The sequence below is a fragment of the Phaenicophaeus curvirostris genome, chromosome 13, assembly GCF_032191515.1.
Source record: "Phaenicophaeus curvirostris isolate KB17595 chromosome 13, BPBGC_Pcur_1.0, whole genome shotgun sequence".
Lineage (NCBI taxonomy): Eukaryota > Metazoa > Chordata > Aves > Cuculiformes > Cuculidae > Phaenicophaeus > Phaenicophaeus curvirostris.
The window spans coordinates 2,556,285-2,579,805 of NC_091404.1; the positions used below are offsets into that span (position 1 = coordinate 2,556,285).

Sequence of the window (23,521 nt, forward strand, 5' to 3'; positions counted from 1 at the left end):
ACAGCAAAACAAAACCTCATCTCAATCTCCTCTCTTTGCAGTTGAAAACCGTTCCCCCTCATCCTGTCCCTGCCCTCCCTGATCCAGAGCCCCTCCCCACCTTTCCTGGAGCCCCTTTCAGCACTGGAAGCTGCTCTAAGGTCTCCCCACAGCCTTCTCTTCTCCAGGCTGAACAACCCCAACTCTCTCAGCTTGTCCTTGTACAGGAGGTGCTCCAGGCTTGGACATGGATGGCCACAGCATCCCCAACACAGCTCCGTCGGGAACTCACTCCTCTCAGTGCCGGACCACAGGCCAGAGCAGTAAGCGCCCCTGAGAAGCTGACCCCACGTCAAGGAGCTGCTCGGTGACGTGGGATGGGACTGGATGAGGAGCACTGGGGTGTGGTGAGAGGAAAAGACTGGAAATGCACTGGCCTTCCCTGGGACAGGCTAACAGGACACAGGATACGGAGGATTCCCCATCCTCTCTCCTCCTGGCTGAACATGGTGGCGGAAGGGACACAGGAGAATGGTGACACAGCCCACCCGCCTCCTCGGTGACCACCCCACCGTCCCTGGTGCCTGTGTGGAACAACACAAGGCTCTGCTGGTGGAAACAAGGATGACAATGGCTCATCAAAGCGGGGATGTCACCGAGTCCATGCTCAGTGTACAAACTGCTTCTGTAAAGAAGAAAGGCAGGTCACTGTCACGAGAGATGCTTCCAAGGGGAACAGAGCCCAGTCTGCTGACCCGACCCACTCCTTAGGGAGTTCTGCTGCATCCCTGGAGCCGGGGTTAAAGATGTGAAGAGTAAAATTCCTGCCTCGGTACAGCCCTCAGGTTGTGACCCACTATGGATTTTTCAGATAGGTAGTGATGAAGTTGCGCCAAGAAATCTAAAGGCATAAAGAGAAACTACACAGCCTTGTGTTTTCCAGGGCACCAGGGGAGGTTTACGTTAGATTAGGAAGAACTTCTTTACTGACAAGAGCGCTGGCAGAGGCTGCCAAGGGCAGTGGTGGAGTTTCCATCTCTGGAGGGATGTAAAGTCCATATGGATGAGGTGCTCAAGAACATGGGTTAGTGGTGGATTAGGCAGTGTTAGGTAACAGTTTGGACTTGATGATATTAAAGGTCTTCTCAAACCTAAACAATTCTACAAGGGGAAAGGGAAAAGATTAAATGAAGCATGAAATAAGGAGGGAAACCCAAGCCCCAAGTGAAGTCCAAGGTTCTCTAAAAATCTGAAGTTTATTCATGAGAATTCAGTGAATGGAACATTCATTGTAAACCACAATCAATACATTAAGAAGTTTAAAGGACCAGTGAGACCAGAAAGAGAAAGGAGAAACCCCGACATTCAGACAAGCTGAGGCCCCCGGAGGAGCCACCTCTGCTCCCAGGGCGCCCGCAGAGCAGCTCCGCAGCCGGATGGCCACGGGGAGGCACGGGGCCACCTGGGACAAGGGAGAACCCCCTTAGCCTTCAAGACTGAGGCTTCTCTACATTCTCGTTTCTCGCGTCATGCACGTGCAGCTCTGGGCTGACCCGACACGGCGAGAAGAGCAGGAGACGCGACATCAAGGGCAGAGGGAAGGGGCACTGGGGCCGAGCACCCAGGAATGTTTGCTGAGCGAGATGCCCACCCAGACCCCGTTCCCGGGAGGGGGAAACGCATGGAAGAAAAGCTGTAGAAGAAGAAAGCACCATGACGTGAAGAGCTGGTTAACGGACAGACACAAAAACCTGTGTGGAGCCAAAGGTTGGGTGGCGATCGCCGTGGGGAAGGGGAAACATTTCCTTTTGGCTGTCGGCTTCCAGCTTTTCAGCATTCCACTTGCCTTTCGCACACCCACCAGACACGGTTCTGGTGGGCTCCGTTCACACCCGTGCCCGGCTGCAGAGAGCCTGTTCCAGCCCTCCGGCCCCTCACAGGGCTGCAAGATCTGCAGGGGCTCAGCTCCTCCGGAGTCGGGCGAACAACGCAGCACGTTGTCCAACTACATCAAACCAAAAAGCAGGAGCAGACACAGCAACTTCCATTGGGTCCCAGACACCAATGAGCTCTCCCTGCGCTCCTGAGCCCAAAGTTCAAGGGGGTGTTGATCCAGGAAAATGCTTCAGGGGTGCCGGCAGCGCAGGCAGGACAAGGCTGCAGCTCCCCAGGCTCAAGCCCAGAGTGGCAGGAGAGAAGAAGGCAGAAAAGCCCCACTGATCCCAAGCAGAGCCCAGGGTTGTTGGAATGAACGACGCTCAGGCACGGAGCAAGCGATGCTGCCTGCGCAAGGCAAAAGCCGAGCTCCAGCCCAGCCAGGGAGCACCGAGGAGAGGGGAAATTGGTGACTGGTTCTGAGAGCATCGCCGGGCACCAACCAGCAGCATCTCCTGCCCAGGGGGTCAGAAAAGCCTCAGTTTGGGATTTGGTTTAAGACATGGGCAACAATTCCAACAGGGAGAAATCACCAAAGTCCATAAATTCAACTTAAAATTAAAGCTTATAACCCAGAAACAACAGAGTGTGACAGAGCAGAGTTAACACAGAGCCATCCCAGCGTGGCCACAGGGAGTCTCGGCCGTGGAGCGGGGCTGGGCTCCAGCCCTGCCCTGGATGGAACGCGGAGCAGCCGCACAGGAGGATGGAGAGCGTGGTGCTTCACCAGCTCCGCACGGGCAGGGGCGGCAGCAGCGATCATCGCCTTTCCCCATCGGAACGGGAAACCACGCGCTTGAAAGGACAACGCACACCAGGAAAAGAACAGCCCACCAGATTTCCCCATGAATAGAAAATGCAAAACCATATAAAAATAGAAAAAAGTGACCGTTTTCTATGTGTATAAAAACAAATAAAACCCCTCAGGCCCCAGGATCCAACACAGAATCTCTTGGTGGGCTGACCCAGATGCCAGGGTTTCACCGCAAGGGAACAGCCCTAAATCAACACTGGGGCCAGAGCTGCCCTGACTGGACAGACGCCGGCGAGTTCCTCAAGGGAAGATTTTCCCGGGTATCCTGGCAAGATAATCTGCTACTCCTGACTTGTGTGAGGTCTTTCTGGCTCAGAAGCCCCTCTCCATCAAAAGCCTCCAGCACCACTCTCAGACTTGAGTTCCTCGGGTAAGGCAGAGTGTGACCAAGGGCTCGATCCCATCAAGGCCAGGAGATCTGCTCCTGTTTAGCCCGGGACAGATGGGGATTTGAGGACGAGCAGGGCCTGAGGCAGTGAAATCCAACCTCTCTGCGGCACGCTGGATTTACAGCTGGGTTGTGCACTGACCAGTCTGATTTCTTTGAGTTAATGGGGCAGAATGAGCCAATAACCCAGCACATCGGCTCCAAAACCGCTGTTAGAAAACTCATTTTGGACCAAGAGAGCCTTGCTTCAGTGAGTTCACATCGAATGAAGAGGAGATACCTTTGGTACAAAGTCAGATAACCCAGTCTCGGCTGCATCGCCATCACACATTCATGTCCGGGTTGCACTGAGGCTTTCCACGAGGAACCTGAACAGAACATTGTGCAAGCCCTGAACCCGACAGAGACTTTGGTGGCACATGGAAAAAGAGTAATTAAAAGCCAGTAATGAGCTGCTGCTCGGGCCGAGCACACTGAGACCACCCGTCCTCATGGCAGCGTCTCCGGTGCCACCAGCAGCCGGTGCTTGTGGTTCATACGCTGGGAGAGCGGCGAGATGGGCCGTGCCGAGCACTGACTCCATCCTCACTCCGAGCAGGAGGGGAGCCCGTTCCAATTAGGCAACATTCATTAGCAGCCGCTCGCATGCTGCACCAACGAGGCAAGGGGATCCGTCGCTGGTGACCGTGCTCTCTGCTCCAGGAGGGGATGTGGATGCGGATTGGCAGCGGCATCAAGAGCCGGATTTGTCCCACAGAATCCTCTCTGGTTACACGGAGCACCTGGAGAAATGAAAAATGGCTCGGCAGGGTCCTGCGGGAACTCCCTGCGGCAGCTCCCGTAGGAGAACACCGCAACACCAAGGTCTAAGCCCATGGACACAGGGATGCGTCTGCTCCGGCCTCGGCTCTCTGGGCAGGACAGAAAAGAAAAAAACCTTGGACAAGCAGAGCTGGCTCTGCCTTTCCCTGCTCCTTCACACACACAAGGACGGGGCAGCGAGGAGCCTCGGCTCAGGGGGCAACGTCGGGACCTCGCTTTGCTTGGGGGGAAAAACAAACCAAAGCAGCTCCTGGTGCCAGTAAATCCAGCGATGCCGCGAGCTGCCGACGTGCCCAACCACAGCCATGTCCCTGCGAGAAAGCAGCAGAGGGGTCACTCGTCAGGGACAGGAGGCAGCTGGAAAAGCAGGATAGGGCTGGGCAGTTCAATTCCTGCCCCGCTCTTTGCTCAGGAGAGGGGAGAAAACTCCGCTCTCTCCAGCCCACGATGATTTCTTGTAAAGCCACAAACTCTGCTGCAGAGCAAGGCAGAAATGGGGCAATGCGGGACGAGGGGAAACCAAACTCCTCAGTAACGGAATGAAAAGCAGAACATGGAGCTGGGACAGGAGGAAGACGCAGCTCTGGAGGACACGGACAGGCAGCTTTGGTTTGGACACAGTTGAGATCACGGAGGATGTGGGAGAGTCTCAGGATCAACGGCCTGAGAAGATGTTTCCAAGACTGTCTCCGTACTTCAGACCCTCCTCCACGCTCCGCCCAAAAGGGAAAAGAAATCCAAACCCTGCAGCAACCTCCAGCTTTTTTCTTCTCTCCAGTGAGGAGGAAGAAGTTGTGAAGCCTAATTTAGGCTGCGTTACACCCCACAGCCCATGAACAGAATACTTTCTGCTGTGAGTTTATGCAAAGAAAACACCTGTAAACAATTCAAACCAACCCAAACACAAGCTCCCTTTGAGGAGAGCGATGGCACCGCAACCTCGCAGCTCCAGGCGCCTCGCAAACCCAGCTTATCCCAAAGCCCTCGACTGTATTGCAATGGTGCGGGGGGGTGAGGGATGAGGGACAAATATCGTGGAAAGATTCAGCCAGGAATTGTGCACCGTGCAGACAGATCACGACCAAGAAGGGCTGACCCATTGCTCTTAACGGGGACACCAGGGCAGCGCCTCTCTCCAAGCAAGTTAAAGCTACACCTGGAAAATGCCTGCAGCCTCATAAAGGACCTCCTGCTTTCCCGAGGGGCAAGGGAAAAGTACCATAAATAAAATTACCACAACATTCCCCATGCGGCTCACTCTGCTGTCCTCGCTCTGCCAAAACCCAGCACCCTTCCTCCCAGCCTCCCCAAACCCAGGCCCGGATGGACGACATTCCCAGGGAGTCTGAACCAAAACCTGCTCCAAGAAGACGAAGAAGAAACCCACTTTCCCTCATGGGTTTCCCCAGGCTCAGCCCCAGCCCCAGTCCTGCACAACAAACCCAAACTGGCCATGCAGCCAAGGGCGCTCCCAGCTTGGACTCCAGCGGCAACGGGCGCGTCTGCCGCATGGTGGCTCAGGCTGGAAAACAAGGCAGAGCTTCAACATTAACGTATGAACCCTGGAGTCAGCTCCAAACGCCACCTGAGCATCCACAGCAGCCAGATCCCATCCCACGGCTGCGGGAAAGGAGCTCACCCTGCTCAGCCTAGGTCTCAATCCCAGTCACTCGCACGTGGCTCGTTCGTGTTTCCTCTCCCCTCCCAGCACTTTCCAGCCCTTTCTACTCCCTCCCCAAGCAGCTACTCAGCTCCGGTGACATTCACGGCAGGCACTGTGTGGCCGGGGAGGGCTCTGCCTTTCAGGGCGTCTCCGCAGCGCTCCGGGCTCTTGCCGGTGTCGGAGCTAACGCTGGGATGCTGCCGCACGCCCTGGGCGATGCCGATGGGGCGGCACTTGGCACGCTTCTCTGGGGAGGAAGCGAAACCGAAGCTCGGGGGCAGCTTGGGCTCCGGTTCTCCTGAGGGGAACACACGGGACACAGTCTTGGCGCTGCCTTCTCCGTGGAGCCGCGAGGAGCCGCCCGCCTCCCAGGAACAGCGTCCCTCGCTCTGCAGGGGCAAACTGGAGGGCCTGAGCGGGGGCCGCCTGTCCAAAGTCTCTCCAGCAACGCTGTGGGAAAGAGACGGGAGAGGAGACATGGTGCCCGGCTGCTCCGATGGCTCCCACGCACTCTCCATCCCCACGGACGCAGCCAAACCCCAGAGCTCACTTCCCCCGGCAGCCGTAGAGCCGTCGTGCTGGAGCTGCTGCGAGCCCGGCCAGCTCGAGCCACCTTCGGGAGCCACCAGCGCGGCCTCCTCCTTGCTCCGGCTCCTCCTCGCTCCGCACGAGTCCTTTCTGCCACCCTCCCGCTTCACCCAGAGCTGGCCGGGCTGAGGGCCGCTCCGGCCAACCTGCAAACCCGCCAGCTCGAACTCCAGGCTCTCGGTGTCGAGCGAGCGGCTCCTGCGGTCGAGGGAGAGCGGTGCTGGCCCGCAGGGGCTCAGCCCGTGCAGGCGCAGGTGTCGGGGCAGGCTGGCGACACCCCAGCTGCCGCTCGCGAAGGAGCCCGGCACCCACCCCGGGGATGTGGCCTCCTCGCACTCCGCCAGTGACTCTTTGCGGACGAAGCCGTCGTCAAAGGCCTCAGCGATGTCCTCGCCGCCATTCAGCTCGGGATGCTGCTCGCATTCCCCTTCCCCTTCCTGCTCCACATCGACCACGTCAAAGGTGACCATGGTGGGGAGGGCAGGGAGGTTCTGGGTGAAGGAAGAGCCAGAGCAAGAGCTCCCCAGGCTTTCCGAGAGGCTGGAGAAGAGGGTCCCACTGCTGGTAAACTCCACCAGCGCCTGCGAGAAGCTCACCGCGTGCTCGGGCTCGCTGCCCTCCGGGGGCTCTTGGGGGGCGTCCGCTCCGCCGCCGCGCTCCTGCTCCGTGAGTCTGTAGCCAGGGAACAGCCCCGCTTCGGCTGGGGCTGCGCCGCCCTGGAGGGAGCCCCCAAACAACCCACAGCCCGCGTCCGAATCGAACCCCACGCTCTCCTGCGGGAGCTCAATAAGGCAACTTCCTTGGGCTTTCTGGCTGCCGTAACAGGTTTCTGGAAACGGCGTCCGAGGGAAATCCCTCCACTCGGGATTTTCAGCTCGAGCTCCCAAACCCCCACTGTTCACACCCCTGTGTGGGGAGTGCGAGCCCACCGGCTCCCCGCCAAGGCCGCTCTGGTTCTTGCCGACGCAGCTGCCTGCTCTGCTCTTACATTCAACCCACGGCTTCTCCCGGCGACACTTCTCCTGGCTGGGAACACCCAGGCGCTTCAGGACCGGCTCCCTCTGCAGCTCCCAGTACAGCAGCTCCTTCTGAATGGCCACCAGCCGCTCCTCCTCCGTCTCCATCACCCCTCGCTTCTGATCCAGCACCGGCACCAGCCTCTCCTCAGCAGGGAGGCACAAGTCCAAGAAGTAGCTGAAGATCTCCGGGCGTGAGACTTTGCTCTCAAACAAGGATTCCTCCCCGTGAGAGGGACTCAGGAGCGCATCGAACTCATAAAGCGCGTCCCCGCTGTAGCTGTCTCTGGGCAGACGGTCCTTCTTCATCTCCCCGAGCCCGTCTCCGGCTTCGTCCTCCAGACCCGGCGTGGCGGAGTCGTAATACCCCTCGTCGCTGTTCGGGGCGGACTCTTGCTGGTCGCTCTGCGGCGTCAGGAGGTCCACGCCGTCCATCGCCTCCCCCACGTAGGGAAGGGCTCCTGCCTCGTGCGAGGCGTGGGACTCCAGACTGCTCCTCGACACCTGCGCTCCGTAGCTCCTGTCCCCGGCCGCTCTGCTGTCCCACGGCTGCGGGAGGAACTCCTCCGCCTCCTCCGGGACGGCCATCTCCTCGCCGCCGCCCTGGAAGGTGACCAGGCAGGAGCTCCGTTTAGCCGCATCGTGGCTGTGCTCCACAGAGAGGCTGCTCTCGGCGATGTCGGGCTCAGCGATGTCGTCTCCGCACCCTGTCAGGGAATCGAAGCTCTTCAGGGAGGTGACGTCTCCCAGGATGAGGTTCAGCAAGTCCCCAGAGTGAAGGCAGGTGGGGTCGGTGTCCAGGAAGTCTGGGTGAAAGGCCAGCAGCTGATTGCCGTGGTCAAACTCTGCACAGACGACAGTGTCAGCCTCCGATTTCACACCCGGATCGTCCCCCTGTCCTGCCATCACCTCCGTGTCTCCCTCGCAGCCGTCTCCATCAGCTGGCAGAGCGCCAGACTGGGCGGCCTCCCCGCAGTCGCCAGCGCTGCCCACCGAGCGCTCATCATCCACGCTCCCTGGGCTGGCACCAGGCAGAGGCGCAGCTCCCAGAACCCTTCCCTCCACGGCCCCTTCGCTCGCCAAGCCCACACCGGGGGCTTTGCCAGCCTCCTCCGAAGCCCCGTGCCACTCGGGGAGCTCTGCTTTCTCACCCTCGGCAGCCTTGCTCTTACGGTGACGCCGGATGCTGTTAAAAAACCCTCTCAGGCCTTTCTTGGCTCTGGGGCAGGAGGACTTCTCCCCGCTGGGCTTCTTCTCACAGCCCTCGATGCTCCCGGGCGGAGAGCTGTCCCCACGGCCCAAATCCACCTTGGTGCTGGGGGCCAAGGCCACGTGAGCGCTCTGGGAGCTCGGCAGAGGGCAAGGATGCGAGTCCCCGCTCCCCTCCAAAGGGCTTTCCGGCTGTCCCGCGGCGCCCTTGTCGCAGGCCGCAGCGCTGAGCCCATCGTGGGTCTGGCATTTGCTGAGGCCCTTCTTAGAGGCCGCTTTCCCCTGCCCTTTGCTCCGGCCCCCAAAGAAGCTGGGCAGCGTGCAGATGCTCCTCTTCCCTCCAAAGAGTTTGAGCGCCGTTTTCTTCAGCTTGCCGGGGGGCAGCTGAGGCGGCTGCGGCTCCGCTGCCCCCACGCAGGCGTCGCTCTCCTCCTGCCTCCGGGCGCTTCCCTCTCGCTGCCCGCGCTGCGCCCGGGGCCAGGCAGGATCCTCCGGGCTGCCCGGATCCATGGTGGCCCCAGCGGCTGCATCAGCTGGGAACGGTGGCTCCGGGAGCTGAGTCCTCTCGCGGGCGCAGAGATCGGAGCATCGCAGCGGATCTAAAGCAGAGAGAAAGGGGAGAGCGGTGAGGAGACAGCACATGGTGCAGAGCCAGAGGCAGACGTGGTGCAAGGAGGGAGATTCATCACCAGCCAGAGCTGCCAAAGCCTCCGACCACTCCCCCACCTGAAGCCAGGAACGAAAACGTCTCCAGGCTTATATTTACCCACATGCCAGGGCAGGAAACCCACGTGTCCCCATCCCCGCTGCCCCACGACAGGCAGCTCTGATCCTTCAGCCACCCGGCTCCAAGCTCTGCTCACTCCCAGCCGCTTCCAGCTCCCCCAGGCCCAGCACTGAGCTACAGGAGCATTTGGATGGAGAGCAAACGAGGACACAGCCTCACACCGAGAAGCACCCAGGGACAAAGCCCTTGGCTCCAGGGGGTTTCAAGAGATTTCAAGAGATTTCTTTCTTTCCAGCGGGAAAGGATCGCATCAAATATATCCCCTGGGAACCTCCCTGACCAGATTATCTCAGGTTTGAAATCTGATCCTGGATCGGTGTCAGAACCAGCAGAACTAAACCAGCTACTTCTCTCCTGCAGAGGCCAGGGTGGAGAAAGTAAACGCAGTCAAAGCCATATAGCGCAGCAGAGCCACAGTGCCTGAGGCCCCGCTCCGACTGCTGCGAGGCCACTGGACCCTTCCCGAGTGTTCAGCAAGAGATCCCCAATTAAAACACACCCAAGTGACAGCCCCAGCTCCTGCCGCCTCTGGCGCTCAGCACCCAACTCGGAAACACAGCCAGAGCTCAGCCGGCTGGCAAACCTCCTTGCCACCAACCACCCCGGGCTTCTCCAGCTCCGCCTGGAGCCCTCGGTGCCTCTAAATCCAGGGTCTGCCAGGAGCCCTCTGGAACCCTCGGTGCCTCCAAAGCCAAGGTCTGCGAGGAACCCTCTGGAACCCTTGATGCCTCCAAAGCCAAGATCTACCAGGAACCCTCTGGAGCCCTCGGTGCCTCCAAATCCAGGCTCTGCCAGGAACCCTCTGGAACCCTCGGTGCCCCCAGGTCTCTCTGGAGCAGCAGTGGCTTTCCCTGGAGCCTCTCTCCATAGACCTGGTTCAACAGGCCTGAAGGAAAACCAGAGGCGGGAGCCGCACCCACGGCCAGCGCAAAACCAGAGAGCGCGGAACAGAACCGGGATTTGGGGAGCCCCATCTGAGAAGCAGAACAAAGCCAGGATTTCAGGAGCCCCGTCAGATTGCTGTTTGGCTCCAGCTCTGCCCCCGCGCCAGCATCGCCCAGCACGGCCCTGGGCAGGCTGAGGCCGAGGGTGCTCGGAGGGGAAGATGCAGGAACCTCGCTGGGGGGGAACGGGGATGGGGGGAGTGGGATGAGGGGAAAGGGAAGGAGAGGGGAGAGGGGTGGGGGAGAGCGGAGAGAGGGGATAGGGGAGAGAACAGGGTTAGGGGAGTGGGGAGCAGAGATGGTGGAGAGGAGAGAGAGAAGGAGAGGGGTTCGGGGAGAGAGGAGTGGGGAGAGCAGAGAGGGGAGCAGGGATGGGGAGAGGAGAGAGGGGAGGAGAGGGGAGAGGTGATGGAGAAAGGGCGAGAGGAGAGGGGAGAGGGCTGTGGGGAGGAGAGGGGCAATAGCAGAGGAGAGGGGAGTGTGGCTGGGGGAGAGGGGAGGAGAGGGGCACAGGGATGGAGGCGCCGCGGGTCCCGCTCCCGCACTCACCGCTCGGGCCGGTCCCGGCGCGCGGGGCGGGGGGGGGCGTGGCCGCCGTGACGTCACGCTGCGCGCGGCCAATGGCGCGGGGCCCGGAACGGGAGTTCCCTCCCGTTCCGGGCCCCGCGCCATTGGCCGCGCGGCGGTGACGTCACGCGAGCGCCGAGACCCCGCGGGGTGGGAAAAGACCCATCGGATCATCGAGTGCAACCATCCCCATCGATCACTAACCCATGTCCCTCAGCACCTCGTCCACCTGTCCCTTAAACCCCTCCAGGGAAGGTGACTCAACCCCCTCCCTGGGCAGCCTCTGCCAGTGCCCAGTGACCCTTTCTGTGAAATATTTTTTCCTAATGTCCAGCCTGAACCTCCCCTGGCGGAGCTTGAGGCCATTCCCTCTCGTCCTGTCCCCTGTCACTTGGGAGAAGAGCCCAGCTCCCTCCTCTCCACAACCTCCTTTCAGGCAGTTGCAGAGAGCAATGAGGTCTCCCCTCAGCCTCCTCTTCTCCAGGCTAAACACCCCCAGCTCTCTCAGCCGCCCCTCTTGTTCTCCAGCCCCTTCACCAGCTTTGTTGCTCTTCTCTGGACTCACTCCAGAGCCTCAACATACTTCTTGTGGTGAGGGACCCAGAACTGAACACAGGATTCTGAAGACAACTGAAATGAGCCCAGATCCCTGCACTCTGCGCCTTTGGGTGAGGATTTAAAATGAGGGAAGAAGGGGAGTTGTTTGCATTCACTCTCCGTCAGTGCCTCTTAGAGGTTGCCCTCATTTGGCATTCTCAGGCTTTCCTGGAAGCCCCATGAGATAAAGGGGGACGCGGTGCTGCTTGGCGGTGGGGCTGCGGGTGCTCCAAGGCAGCAGCTCCTGGCAGAGACCCACGAGTGACCCAGCGACGCTCCCCATCCCTCTGATCCCGAGGGGAACGCTGAGGTGGCCTTTGTGTCCCCTGTCCCTTGGTGGCAGAACCCATCTCCATCTTCTGCTCCACGTCAGGCGCTGCCAGCGCTTTGCTGGGAGCTGATTTAACTTCTTCCCAGTGCTCGTGGCCTCTTCCCCATCCAGCTCGAGTGGTGCCGCTTGTGGCAGGGGCTCCGTGCTGGAGGTTTAGTTTTAATCCCTCTATTTTTAGTACGAGGCTGAAATCTTGTTTATGCTGGAGGGATTTGGGGAAAAAAGAGAAGAGGTATTTTCTTTCTGGTGCATGAGCTGCCGTATTTTGGGGTGTGGTGGGGTATTTTTGTTGGATTTGACTGTTAGAAAGGAGGGGAATGCAAAGGGGGATTAAGCCAAAAGGAAAAGCAGCCAAGTGGATGTTCCAGACACTTTGGACATGGAAAACTCAGCAGCAGCAGCAGAAGCCAGACCAGCCTCCGTCCTCCTGCTCCCCAAAACCCACCCGCTGGAGCCGGGCAGACCTTCCACAAGCAGGGGAGCCCCTGAACGGGGGTGGAGATGGGGTTTGGAGCAGCCAGAGCTGGGGAAGCAGCCGGAGAGCTCAGCTTTTGGCAATACTCTTCAGCAACGGCAAGGTGAGTGGGTGCAGGTGTCAGGGATAGTCCCCTTCCCTCCTTGAGGGGCCTTTTAAACATAATTCCTGAGCTTTGCAGGAATTGCACCCGTTCTGGGTGGATTTTTGGACTAGTTTTGATGTTGGGCTGACCTCTAAGGGAGAGCTCAGTTATTGCAGCTCCTGGGCTGGAGTGATGCTGAGCCAGCCCTGCCCCGAAGTCCTCCAGCCTGGGGCCTGGTGACACGGAGGGGACAAGTGGAGATGAACTGGAGCAACTCTGCTTCAGGCTTCCATCATTCTGGTGTCCCTCAGTCCCTAGAGCCTTCAGCATCACCAGCTCCTGGGCTGCATCCCGAGCAGTGGGACCAGCAGGGAGGGAGGGGATTCTGCCCCTCTGCTCTGCTTTTGTGAGACCTCACCTGGAGCCCTGTGTCCAGTTCTGGAGTCCTCAGCACAGGGAGGACATGGAGCTGTTGGAGCGAGGCCAGAGGAGGCCACGGAGATGATCTGAGGGCTGGAGCACCTCCCATATGAGGCCAGGCTGAGAGAGTTGGGGTTGTTCAGCCTGGAGAAGAGAAGGCTGTGGGGAGACCTTAGAGCAGCTTCCAGTCCTGAAAGGGGCTCCAGGAAAGCTGCGGAGGGGTTCTGGATCAGGGAGGACAGGGACAGGATGAGGGGGAACAGTTTTGAGCTGCAAGAGGGGAGATTGAGATGAGATTTTGTTTTGCTGTGAGGGTGGGGAGGCCCTGGCCCGGGTTGCCCAGAGCAGTGGTGGCTGCCCCATCCCTGGAGGGGTTCAAGGCCAGGTTGGATGGGGCTTGGAGCCCCTGATCCAGTGAGAGGTATCCCTGCCCATGGCAGGGGTGGAAATGGATGGGCTTTGAAGTCCCTTCCAACCCAAACAGTTCTGTGATTCTATGATTCTATAACCCCCCAGTGGGGTATGTGGCGCCCTATGAAATACCACAGCCAGGCTCCATCAGGACACACCTGATGGCTTTGCAGTGTTGTCGGCTGGATGTCCATCTCTGTGTGCATCCACCTCACTTGGGCTTCCTTGTGGCTTTCTCTATTTTCCCCTGGTTTTCCCCCCTCTATTTATACACTGAATGAACAGACAAGAGAGCAGGGGGGTCGTGGCCATTGAGATGTCTGGTTTAGATCATGTAAGTTGGTGTCATGGGTGGTGGTGGCTGTGTGGCGCATACATGGGATGAACGTGTAAGTGCTGCTGGCTGCTGCTGAAAAGCTGTTGTCACCTCAAAGCCATGCTTGGTGGTATTTTCACTGTCTCTCTAGAGATAAAAAAAAAAAATAAGAGAAAACCCCCAAGGGCCCTGGTTGTTTACTGGCTGCTTTAAAGGAGGGCTGGGAAGGGGACTGGGGACTGCAGAGGCGTTTGGTGGCTTCAGTGTCACCTGGATGTGCTCTAGGTGGGTCCAGGTGCTGGGAGAGTCAGTGGGTTCGCACAGTCGTGCCAGTCGTGTGCAGCTCACATGCTGGGTGCAGAGGCCGAAGCTTTATGGCTTTGCAGCTGAGCAAGACCAGGCAGGCAAAGCCACCACCTTGGGCACCAGAGGGCACCAGGGACCTGCTCAGCTCAGCCCCACCAGCGAGACCAGAGGGCTTTGCCCCAGCACTGGGCACAAAGTGACTTTAGGTCTTCCCCTGTGTTGGGAGAGCCTGAGAACGTGTCTGATTTGTAAAATCCAGCTGCACATCAGCCAGACGTACACAATGTTGTTATTTTATCTGTCTCTCCTGTACAACACTTGGTTTGTTTTCTTTTGTGCAGGCTGGAAGCAGGACAAGTCCCGTGCTCTGCAGAGCTGGTCTCATCGCCTCCCAGCGAGCGTGGGACTGAGGATGTGGGATGCTGTCCCCCTCTGTCCCCACCATCCAATCCAGATACCTCCAAGCCACTGCTCTGCAGGCTCTCTCCCTGCCGTGCTTTTGGAACCTAGGTATGAACAAGGCTTCCTGGACACTATAAGTGAAGCCTGAAGGATCATGTTGTATTCTAAATCCAATTATCACTTTGTTTCACTTATCTTAAAATCGTTGGGTTGGAAAAGACCTTTGAGATCAAGAGTCCAACTGTCCCTGTCCACTACTAAACCAGATCCCTGAGCACCTCATCTGCCCAGCTTTTAAACCCCTCCAGTGATGGGGACTCCACCGCTGCCCTGGGCAGCCTCTGCCAGCACCTGAGAACCCTTTCAGGGAAGGAATTTTCCCTCATATCCAATCTAAACCTTCTCTGGTGCAACGTGATACCATTTCCTCTCATCCTATCACCTGTCACTTGGGAGAAAAGACTGAAACCCACCTCTCTACAACCTCCTTTCAGGGATTTGTTGACAGTGACAAGGTCTCCTCTTTTCTCCAGGCTAAACAACCCCAGCCTCCTCAGCTGCCTCTCACAACCCTTGTTCTCCAGCCCCTTCCCCAGCTCTGTTCCCTGCTCTGGATGCGCTCCAGCCCCTCAATGCCCTCATTGTAATTAGGGGCCCAAAACTGAACCCAGGATTCGAGGTGCAGCCTCAGCAGTGCTGACTCCAGGGGCAGAATCCCTTCCCTGCTCCTGCTGGACACGCTGTTTCTGATACAGGCCAAGATGCTGTTGGTCTTCTTGGTCACCTTGGCCACTGCTGGCTCATGTTCAGTCGTCCACGATCTACCAGTGCCAAGCAGCCAGATTTCTTCCCTCCCCCCATCCTTCTGCTTCCTAGGAGGTTTTTTTGGCTGAGGGACCGATGCACCCAAGCCCGGCCACAGCCCCAGTGACCAGCTGCAGCCTCATTGAACCCTACTTCCCTCCTGCCAGTCCCACCAGCTCATAACTGGGGAGGGGTTTGGAGTTACAGCTTCCACCCAGGAGCATTTGGTTTCCCTGGCTCTGCCTGGATAGTCCAGGTAGCAGGAGATGCTACAACGCTGGCTGCTGGGATTCCTCTCCAGAGGGAGCTGGAGGGAGATTCCACTGGCAAGCAGAGTGGAAGGAGGACAGAGGTTGCGCCTCCCAGGCACCAGCTGTTTACGTATTTCTTCCTGTCTCCGTGTTGCCGAAAAGGGAAAAATAAGGAAAAATAAGGGCTGGAATGTGGAGCGCTGGCAGCAGGATGGGCTTAGTCTGGATGCAGGGCGTGGGGAGAAGCACGTGGGGCTGAGGTGTTCAAGGCCAGGTTGGATGGGACTTTGAGCCCCTGATCCAGTGGGAGGTGTCCCTGCCCATAGCTGGATGGGCTTTGAGGTCCCTTCTGACCCAAACCATTCCATGATTCTATGATTCTAATTTGCTCGGCTTGCTACAGGCTGGGACGGTGGGACAGCAAAAGCCAGGAAACCATGACACTGATGTGACAGAGCTACCTGACGGTGCATGAGAAACAGGAGTTACAGTTTCATTAGCCAAAGGCAGTTCTTATAGGTGGAAGAATAATGATTAGATGTGCATGTATTGGCCATCGTTAATCAGAGACTGTGTTAATCAGATATTTGCCAAAAATCCCACCCCAACAAATGTGGGTCTGAGTTCCTCAAGGAACTGAATCGACTATGACCACCGTGGAAGGCAAGTCAGTTATGTGAGAGAAGACAAGCTGCATTTTACACCAGTCAAGACTCCCCAGCTGGCTGCCCTGGCTTTTGAGTGATGGTACCAGTGATGGAGGCAGCAATATACTTCTTCCCTTGCTTTAGGAGCTGGAGAAGCTGCTAATGTGAAGGACACATTCATCTGAATAAGACCTGTAGCCTTCGTGTGGGAATCCCGGGAGGGACTGACTGTTTTATGGGAAGCATCTCCAAGATTAAGGGATGCTGAAGGCAAAGAAGAATCCAATATGGTTAAAAAGTGATTAAGGCTGACTCTGAAAAACAGGACTGGAGAAAAGAAATCCTGCGGAATAAACAAAGGGATTTCACTGCATGCTCAGCGTGTAGAATGGCTTGAGCGGAAGGAAAGCCACAGAGCCCAGCTCTGTCTGACACAGCCCAGACCTCAACAAGCTGTTTATGAATTTGGGGGTGTTGGATGTGGTTATTGCACGTGTTTTTTGTGTTTGTTGCGGTGAAAGGAGCCTCCTGAAAACTCCATAGCTGGGGACTGAAACATTCAGGTCCCAGCAGCTCTGCTTCTCCCAGCCTGGAGACTGGTGGGGAGGACTCCTCTGTGATTTGTACTTACATCAGATGGGACACAGTTGAACCTTTTGGGTCAGATCTTTTGTTTCTCACTGTGCCTGGGCTTTCTTTGCGGCCCCATGGGTGCTGTGAACGGACTCGGCCCAACAGGGCAGAGCAGAGTCAGCAATGGCTTGTGCTCCACCCTGCGTCATCCCCACAGGGGCTGCTGAGAGCCGTGAGGGTCCCAACAATGGCCACACACTCCCTGAGCCCCAACTCCTGTTGCATCTACTCATCCTTTTTGGCTATGGCATCTCTCTCTTCCCGCTTTCCCACAGGACAACTTCAGAGTCAGGCTGCCAGGGCCCTTAGGGTGCTAACAGCTTGTAACAGCCCTGGGCAGCCTCTCCTGGGACCCCCACCACCCTTGGGTCCAGGAGCCCATTTAAGCTTAGCCCTGAGTTCCCAGCCCTCCTGGGTTGTGTGGTAGGGACGCAGGGCTCCAGCTTAGTTTTATCCCACCCCTCCCATTGACTTTATTGATCCAGATCCTGACACGTCTTGACTTCCCAGCCTGACCATGGAGCTGCCTCATAACCATGACTTGGTTGGCCTTGGCCACCAGCCTTGTCCTGCTCGCTTTGTTTAGGTACCATAGGGCTGCCTCCTGCTCTTCCAGCTGGGTTTGTCACCTTCTCTGGAGGTGTTTAAGGGACAGGTAGACAAGGCGCTGAGGGGCATGGTTTAGTGTTTGATAGGAATGATTGGACTTGATGATCCAGTGGGTCTTTTCCAACCTGGTGATTCTTTGATTCTATGAAAGCTCCTGGCCCTTGACCAGTGAGGTTGGATCCATCATTGCTGACCTCAAATATCCCTAAAGGGTGCTCCAGGGCCAGACGGGCTGCCGTGTTTGGACAAGGGCTGCCAAAAGGGCTGGATGCCAGAGACCCGACAAAATATAAATAAACCAATCCTTTATAAAGCCACACAAGGCTGGCTGTGTTTGTTCCTGTGCCAAGAGAGGGCTGAGGAAGACTCCCTTTTCTTCCCTACACTTCGGAAGCACATGGGAAGGTTTCCAGGGAGTTACTTAGCATCTACAAAGAGTGGGCACAGATGAGGAAGCGAGACTGTGTTGCTGCATCTGGACATGCAGAGGTTTCTCCTGTTGCTGGGGTGATGGTGTTGGGCTCGGCTCCACCTTGACCATCCAGGCTGTGAGGCTGTCCCCGTGTGAGGGAGCCTGGGCAGGCTTCAGCACAGGGCGCTGCGGTTCAGAATCACAGAATGGTTTGGGTCGGAAGGGACCTCAAAGCCCATCCAGTCCCACCCCTGCCATGGGCAGGGACACCTCCCACTGGATCAGGGGCTCCAAGCCCCATCCAACCTGGCCTTGAACACCTCCAGGGATGGGGCAGCCACCACTGCTCTGGCCAACCTGGGCCAGGGCCTCCCCACCCTCACACCAAAACATTTCTTCCTGGTATCTCACCTCAATCTCCCCTCTTGCAGCTGAAAACCATTCCCCTCATCCTCTCCCTGCACTCTCTGATCCAGAGCCCCTCCCCAGCTTTCCTGGAGCCCCTTTCAGCACTGGAAGCTGCTCTAAAGTCTCCCCACAGCCTTCTCTTCTCCAGGCTGAACAACCCCAACTCTCTCAGCTTGTCCTCGTACAGGAGGTGCTCCAGCCCTTGGATAATCTCCGTGGTCTCCTCTGGACTAGCTCCACCAGCTCCATGTCCTTCCTGTGCTGAGGACTCCAGAACTGGACACAGGGCTCCAGGTTTGGTCTCACCAGAGTAGAGCAGAGGGGCAGAATCCCCTCCCTTACTCTGCTGCTCCTGCTTCTTCCGATGCAGCCCCGTTTGCTCTCTGTCTTCTGCTTGCTCCTTGGTTATTCCCTCTCCAGCAATGGAAACGCTTGCAATGTGCTCTTTCCATTTGCTTACCTCTGTTCCCTGGGTGACTTTTCCCACCTTCAATTTTCATCTGCACAATTCCACCCTGTTTTTTAGTTTGGGAATACCCCACCCAGCACAAGGGGGCTTTGTAACAGCACCTCCTCCTCCCAGCCTTGGTAGGTGCCTTTTGAGCCCCCCAGGGCTGCGCTCTGCCTCCCTCCTGGGGCGAATCCTGCCTGCATGTCTGTGCAGAGAGCTCGGTGGTGGGAAGAAATGGTGCTTTCTCCCAAAAGGCCTGGAGAGCGAGAGCAGGAACTCACATGTTGGTGCCCGCACACGCTTCCAGCGTGTCTGAGGACCTTCCTCCTCCACCCTGCGTCGTTGCCGTTGAACAGCGACACGCAAAGTTGTGTTGGCTTTGATCAGGAGGTTTGCTCCGTTTGATCTGATCTGTTTGATCTGCCTCGCCATCATGCTCTGTTTCATTTTCTCTTGTGCTTTTTTTTTGCAATGCGAGAAAGTTAAATTCCATGCGCATATTAACGTCCTGTCAAGGGTGCACTCTTATCTTCTACAGGCTCCTGTTCCTTCTTGGATAAATCATTTGTCTGCAGTAGTAAAGTGCCTCTTGGTGGGAAACTAGAAGGAAAAAAAGCGAATATGGAACTGTGCCAGACCTGGGGAGGGAGGAGTGCTTCTCTCTGCTATTGTTTCTTCCAAAAACCTCATGAACCAGTCTAAAAAAGAAAACTCCCTGGCGTGTGCCTATAGATTGTTCATTAGCATGACAGTGCAAGCTGCAGGGAAGTTTCAAGGTTCAAGTGCCCAGAGCAAAGCTGGGTCTTGCTGCTCCTGTTCTGCACTCAAGAGGTCTCTTCTGGCCTTGCTCGGTGGTTGCTTGCTTGGGCGCCTTGGGGAGGATGGCACAGCACGGCTTCTCCAGGCTCCTACTCATTGCAGCTTGGAGACCTTTTGGGGATGGGTTTGTTCCATTTTGCTGTGCTCCGTGTTAGAAAATCCTCCACTATTGACCCAAAGCAACATGAGCTCAGGTAGTTCTTGATGCTGCAGCAAGCTGCTGGTCCTCTGGTGATCGTCTTTTGACAACAAGTAGTGAGAGACGCAGCCCTAGTGAGCATGGTGGATTTTGGTGCTGTGTCCTTGGTGTTTTATTGTGGCGTGTCAACTGTCAGCCCTTATTTAGGGCTTTTTTCTCCTCCTCTTGAATCCCCTTAAACCATTGGCCCCCTTGGGGAATATATTTGGTTGCTGCATGGCATCCTCAGCTCCTTGTTTGGGGGCTTTAAGTTAATGAGAGACCTGGGCTAAGGAAGAAAGAGGGATGCAATGAGAAGTCCAGCATGAGAGGAGCTGGTAGAATTGCCAGCTTGGGCTTGTGCGAGGAGAGATTCACCTCTGGTTTCCCATTATATAGAACAAGACCAGTCCTATAACTTCCTAGAATCTAGGAGAGATGCTTAGCTCCTTGAAGTGGGAGAGCTGTGATGACCAAAGCACCATTAACAGAGGCAAAACTGGACATGAACTGGGCTTTCAGCTGAAAGAGGGGAGATTGAGATGAGATTTTAGGCAGAAATGTTTTGCTGTGAGGGTGGGGAGGCCCTGGCCCAGGGGAGGCACCTTAAAGATCATCCAGTCCCACCTCCTGTCATGGGCAGGGACACCTCCCACTGGATCAGGGGCTCCAAGCCCCATCCAACCTGGCCTTGAACCCCTCCAGGGATGGGGCAGCCACCACTGCTCTGGGCAACCTGGGCCAGGGCCTCCCCACCCTCACAGCAAAACATTTCTCCCTAGAATCTCATCTCAATCTCCCCTCTTGCAGCTGAAACCCATTCCCCCTCATCCTCTCCCTGCTCTCCCTGACCAAGAGCCCCTCCCCAGCTCTCCTGGTGCCCCTTTCTGTACTGGAAGGAACAGTTCGCACCAGGATGCTGAATCATGAAGCCAACAGTTTCAGAGGGTGGTGTTTGTGCCACGGTGGCTGGAGCGTGTTAGTCACCGAATCTCCCCATGGGAGGTGCTGGATGTCCCATCTGGCTGTGGTTTGAGAGCAGAGCTGGAGGGATGGGGTGGCAGAAACCATCCTGGCTGTGATGGTGCATCAGCATTCTGCTGGCATCGCTGGATGAATTTGCTCCTCTCCATCTCTTCTGACTTCTGTGGATGGTCCCAGGCAGCAGCTCAGCAGTTTCCTTCCTAAAACCTTCCCCACGGAATGCCAGCTCTGAGTTTACATCCCAGGAGGAGCTGGCAGGTCTCCAGAAAACCCTTCTGAGACCCATTTAAGTGGGGTCACACTGCCACTGTGGTTGTATCCAACCGCTAAATGCCCCTTTGTAGAACTGAGTGGGGGATGCAGCGTCAGAGGAGGCCAGCACCATATCAGACAGAGACGAGGCGGTGGAGTCAGTGCCAGGGTCAGAACAGTTGGGTTTAGGATCCTCCTACATTCAAAATGTGCTCCAGGGAGAGCCAGGGCTGGAAGCTGAGGGTTGGCAACTTCCAACAAAACAGGCGACCCAGAGTTTTCAGACATTATCTGGTATCTGGGGGAACTTTGCAAGTCAGATGGCAAACTCTCCATTGTTCTGCGGGCTTTTATTTCAAAGTAGGTGTTTTCTCCCATGTGGATTTTCCCTCCAGCAGCATCTCCCGGTCAGCTGCTGTCAGCAGGTGAAACTCCATGGCCCAGGGGACTTGGGGCAGGCTGAATAAAGAAAATTATTTCTTCCAGGCTTAAAATCCACTGCAGTATTTTGCCTGAGTTTAGGGCCCTCTATTCTCCTTTACTTGTGCTCATTCCATTTTCCCTGCTGAAGCAGCAATACTGCAGAGCCTACCAAGAAGATGGGTCCTTGGGGGTGATTTCTGGTGGACCTGGAGATGAAAAGGACATCTGCCAGCACGTCTTTGTTTTTTACCTCTTCTGCAGCTTCACTGAAGTTTGGCTGTGCCCTTACCTCAGCCCCTCTGGTGTGACGGCTGCCGAGGAGGAGCCATCCAGCGGTGAGGACGGACGGGCAGTTCTGCTGGGCTGCAGGTGGCTTTTCCTGGGTCCCTGAGCTGCTCCAGGTCCAGGCAAGCGTGAGTCACGCTGCAGAAATCTTCCCCAGGGCGGCTCTTGGCTCCTGCATGTGGAGATCGTGCCCATCTCCAGCACGCGTGTTCAGACTGGTTTGAGCAGAGCTGCTTAACTGGGTTAGTGGGTTGGCACCCCACGATGGGTGGGCTGGAGAGACCTGGAGGCTCCTGCCCACCTTCCTCCTGCCTGCTCAGGCACTCTCTCTCCTGCTCTCAGCTCTTATCCCTAACAGGTTTGAGGGTGGTGGTCTCAAACACCTTCCACATTGATAGAAACATGTGGCTGTGAGCTGAGTGTTAGGAATGAGATGAGGATGATGCTGAAGAAATGTCTCCTCACATGGGAACAACAAAGGATGGGCAACAAGGTGGTTCCAACAGGAGCTGGTGGGGAAATGTGGCTTTTGGTGACCAAGGGGTCCCTGGGGGTGCCCCCTCCCCTCACTAGCACATCCTGAGCAGAAGAACATCAAAGCAGATCATAGAATCATAAAATCACCAGGTTGGAAAAGACCCACTGGATCATTGATTCCAACCATTCCCATCAGTCACTAAACCATGTCCCTCAGCACCTCATCCCCCCATCCCTTAAACCCCTCCAGGGAAGGTGACTCAACCCCCTCCCTGGGTAGCCTGTTCCAGTGCCCAATGACCCATTCCATGAAAAATTTTTTCCTAATGTTCAGCCTGAACCTCCCCTGGCTGAGATCAATCCCAAAGTTGATGCAAGACAAAGCACCCGTCAGACAGGACCCAAAACCTCCCCGCCTGTCTTGCAAGCATCCAGCTCTGTTCTATCTTGTCTACCCCTTGCTCAAAAGGTCACCTCCTGAGTTAAAAGAAAGTAATGTGTTTTGAGTCACCTTCCCTGGAGGTGTTTAAGAGTCGGGTGGACGAGGTGCTGAGGGACATGGTTTAGTGTTTGATAGGAATGGTTGGACTCAATCTGGTGGGTCTCTTCCAACCTGGTTATTCTATGATTCTAAGATGCCTGCAAATGCTCTTGTCTGTGCTTTGAGTGATGGGGGTTTTGTTGGTGATGCCGGGGCACAATCCCAGCTTAAAGCAGCAGCCTTGCCTTTGTCTGCCCCCCCTGCTCCTTCTGCTGCACTGGATCCCAGCGGCATTTGCTTTGCAAAGGCAGGAGACCACGGTTTCCTCCTCCACAAATAGGAAACAATGAGGCTGCGAGAAGTTTGATGTTAAAAATGTGGTTTCCAGCATCCCGAGTCAGGGAACCAACAAACACTTGGGCGTTGCCCAGATGTTTTCTCAGTGCTGTTTCCCTGCCAGGTAGTCGCAGGGCAGCTGCAAGGGACAAGATTTCTCTACGTGTTTAGGGCTCAGATGCCACCAGCATCGTTCTGGGCACAGAGGAGTGCCGGGAGCAGTGGCCGTCGGGGCGGGTGCTGGAGCCTGGGCCAGCAGTGTGCTATTAATAACCCATCACCGAGGCTGCTGGACTGGAGGAAATGAAGGAAATGAAGTTAATAGGTGGAAATGTTTCCTTGTTTTCCCACTTGGTGCTCAGGGCCCTGCCTGTCGCTCCCTGCCCCTCTCACCCAGCCCACGCTGTGTTCGTGCTCTGGGGCTGGACGGTGGCTCAGGGAGAGCCTGGTTTGGGGAAAGACATTGAAGAATTAGGGATTCTGAGGATGGCAAAGAGTGAAGGACTGTTAAGGCATATCTGAGCTGCTCTGAAAGAGGGAGAAGGGGTTAGAGGGCTGTTCTTTTGGGGTGAAGGGGAGAAAGGGCAGCTTGACTGATGGATTTTAAAGCAGTGTTGTTCTTTGCTCATCCCATGTGAGAGCTCTGGGGTAGGTGGACACTGGAAAAGCAGAGGATGGGCTCTGCAGGGCCCAGCCAACACTATATGACCCAGCCCGGCCACACTTCGCATGCTGGCAAGCCCTTTCCTGGAGCTGCTGAGGGCAGACAGCGCAGGCTCTGCCTGCCACACAATGAGTAGTGCTTGGGTGCAACTGCAAACCCCTCAGCCTCCCTTTCCCACCTTGTTTGCTGAGCAATCCTGCCTTTCTCCAGGTGGCCCCATGGCCACTGCTAGCCAGGGAGGCTGCTGGTGGGGATGCTTTCCCGCAGGCTTGGGGCAGAAGCCTTGGTTTGGACCCCGAGCACAGGACTTTTAGGAAAAAGGTTTTCACAGGAAGGGTCATTGGGCACTGGC

The 23,521-nt window shown here is 56.7% G+C and overlaps 1 protein-coding gene across 1 annotated transcript; it reads right to left on the reverse strand.

The window, feature by feature from the left end:
- Nucleotides 1–1,216: 1,216 nt before the first annotated feature.
- Nucleotides 1,217–18,702, reverse strand: LOC138726341 (APC membrane recruitment protein 1-like). Its single transcript, XM_069868025.1, has 3 exons — nucleotides 18,552–18,702; nucleotides 5,578–9,013; nucleotides 1,217–3,898 (listed from the first exon to the last, which is right to left on the reverse strand). The coding sequence occupies exons 1-2, from the start codon at nucleotides 18,700–18,702 to the stop codon at nucleotides 5,682–5,684; spliced, it is 3,483 nt and encodes a 1,160-aa protein (XP_069724126.1). The 3' UTR covers nucleotides 1,217–3,898; nucleotides 5,578–5,681.
- Between the last annotated feature and the right edge of the window lie 4,819 nt (nucleotides 18,703–23,521).

What these genes read in the sequence shown, in the direction of transcription:
- LOC138726341 (XM_069868025.1), bottom strand. Translation starts at nt 18,702, where the DNA reads ATGGCGAGGCAGATCAAACAGATCAGATCAAACGGAGCAAACCTCCTG. An exon ending in GCGTGTGCGGGCACCAACAT is followed by an intron (nt 9,014 to 18,551) that starts GTGAGTTCCTGC and finishes TCTCTGCTTTAG; the next exon opens with ATCCGCTGCGATGCTCCGAT.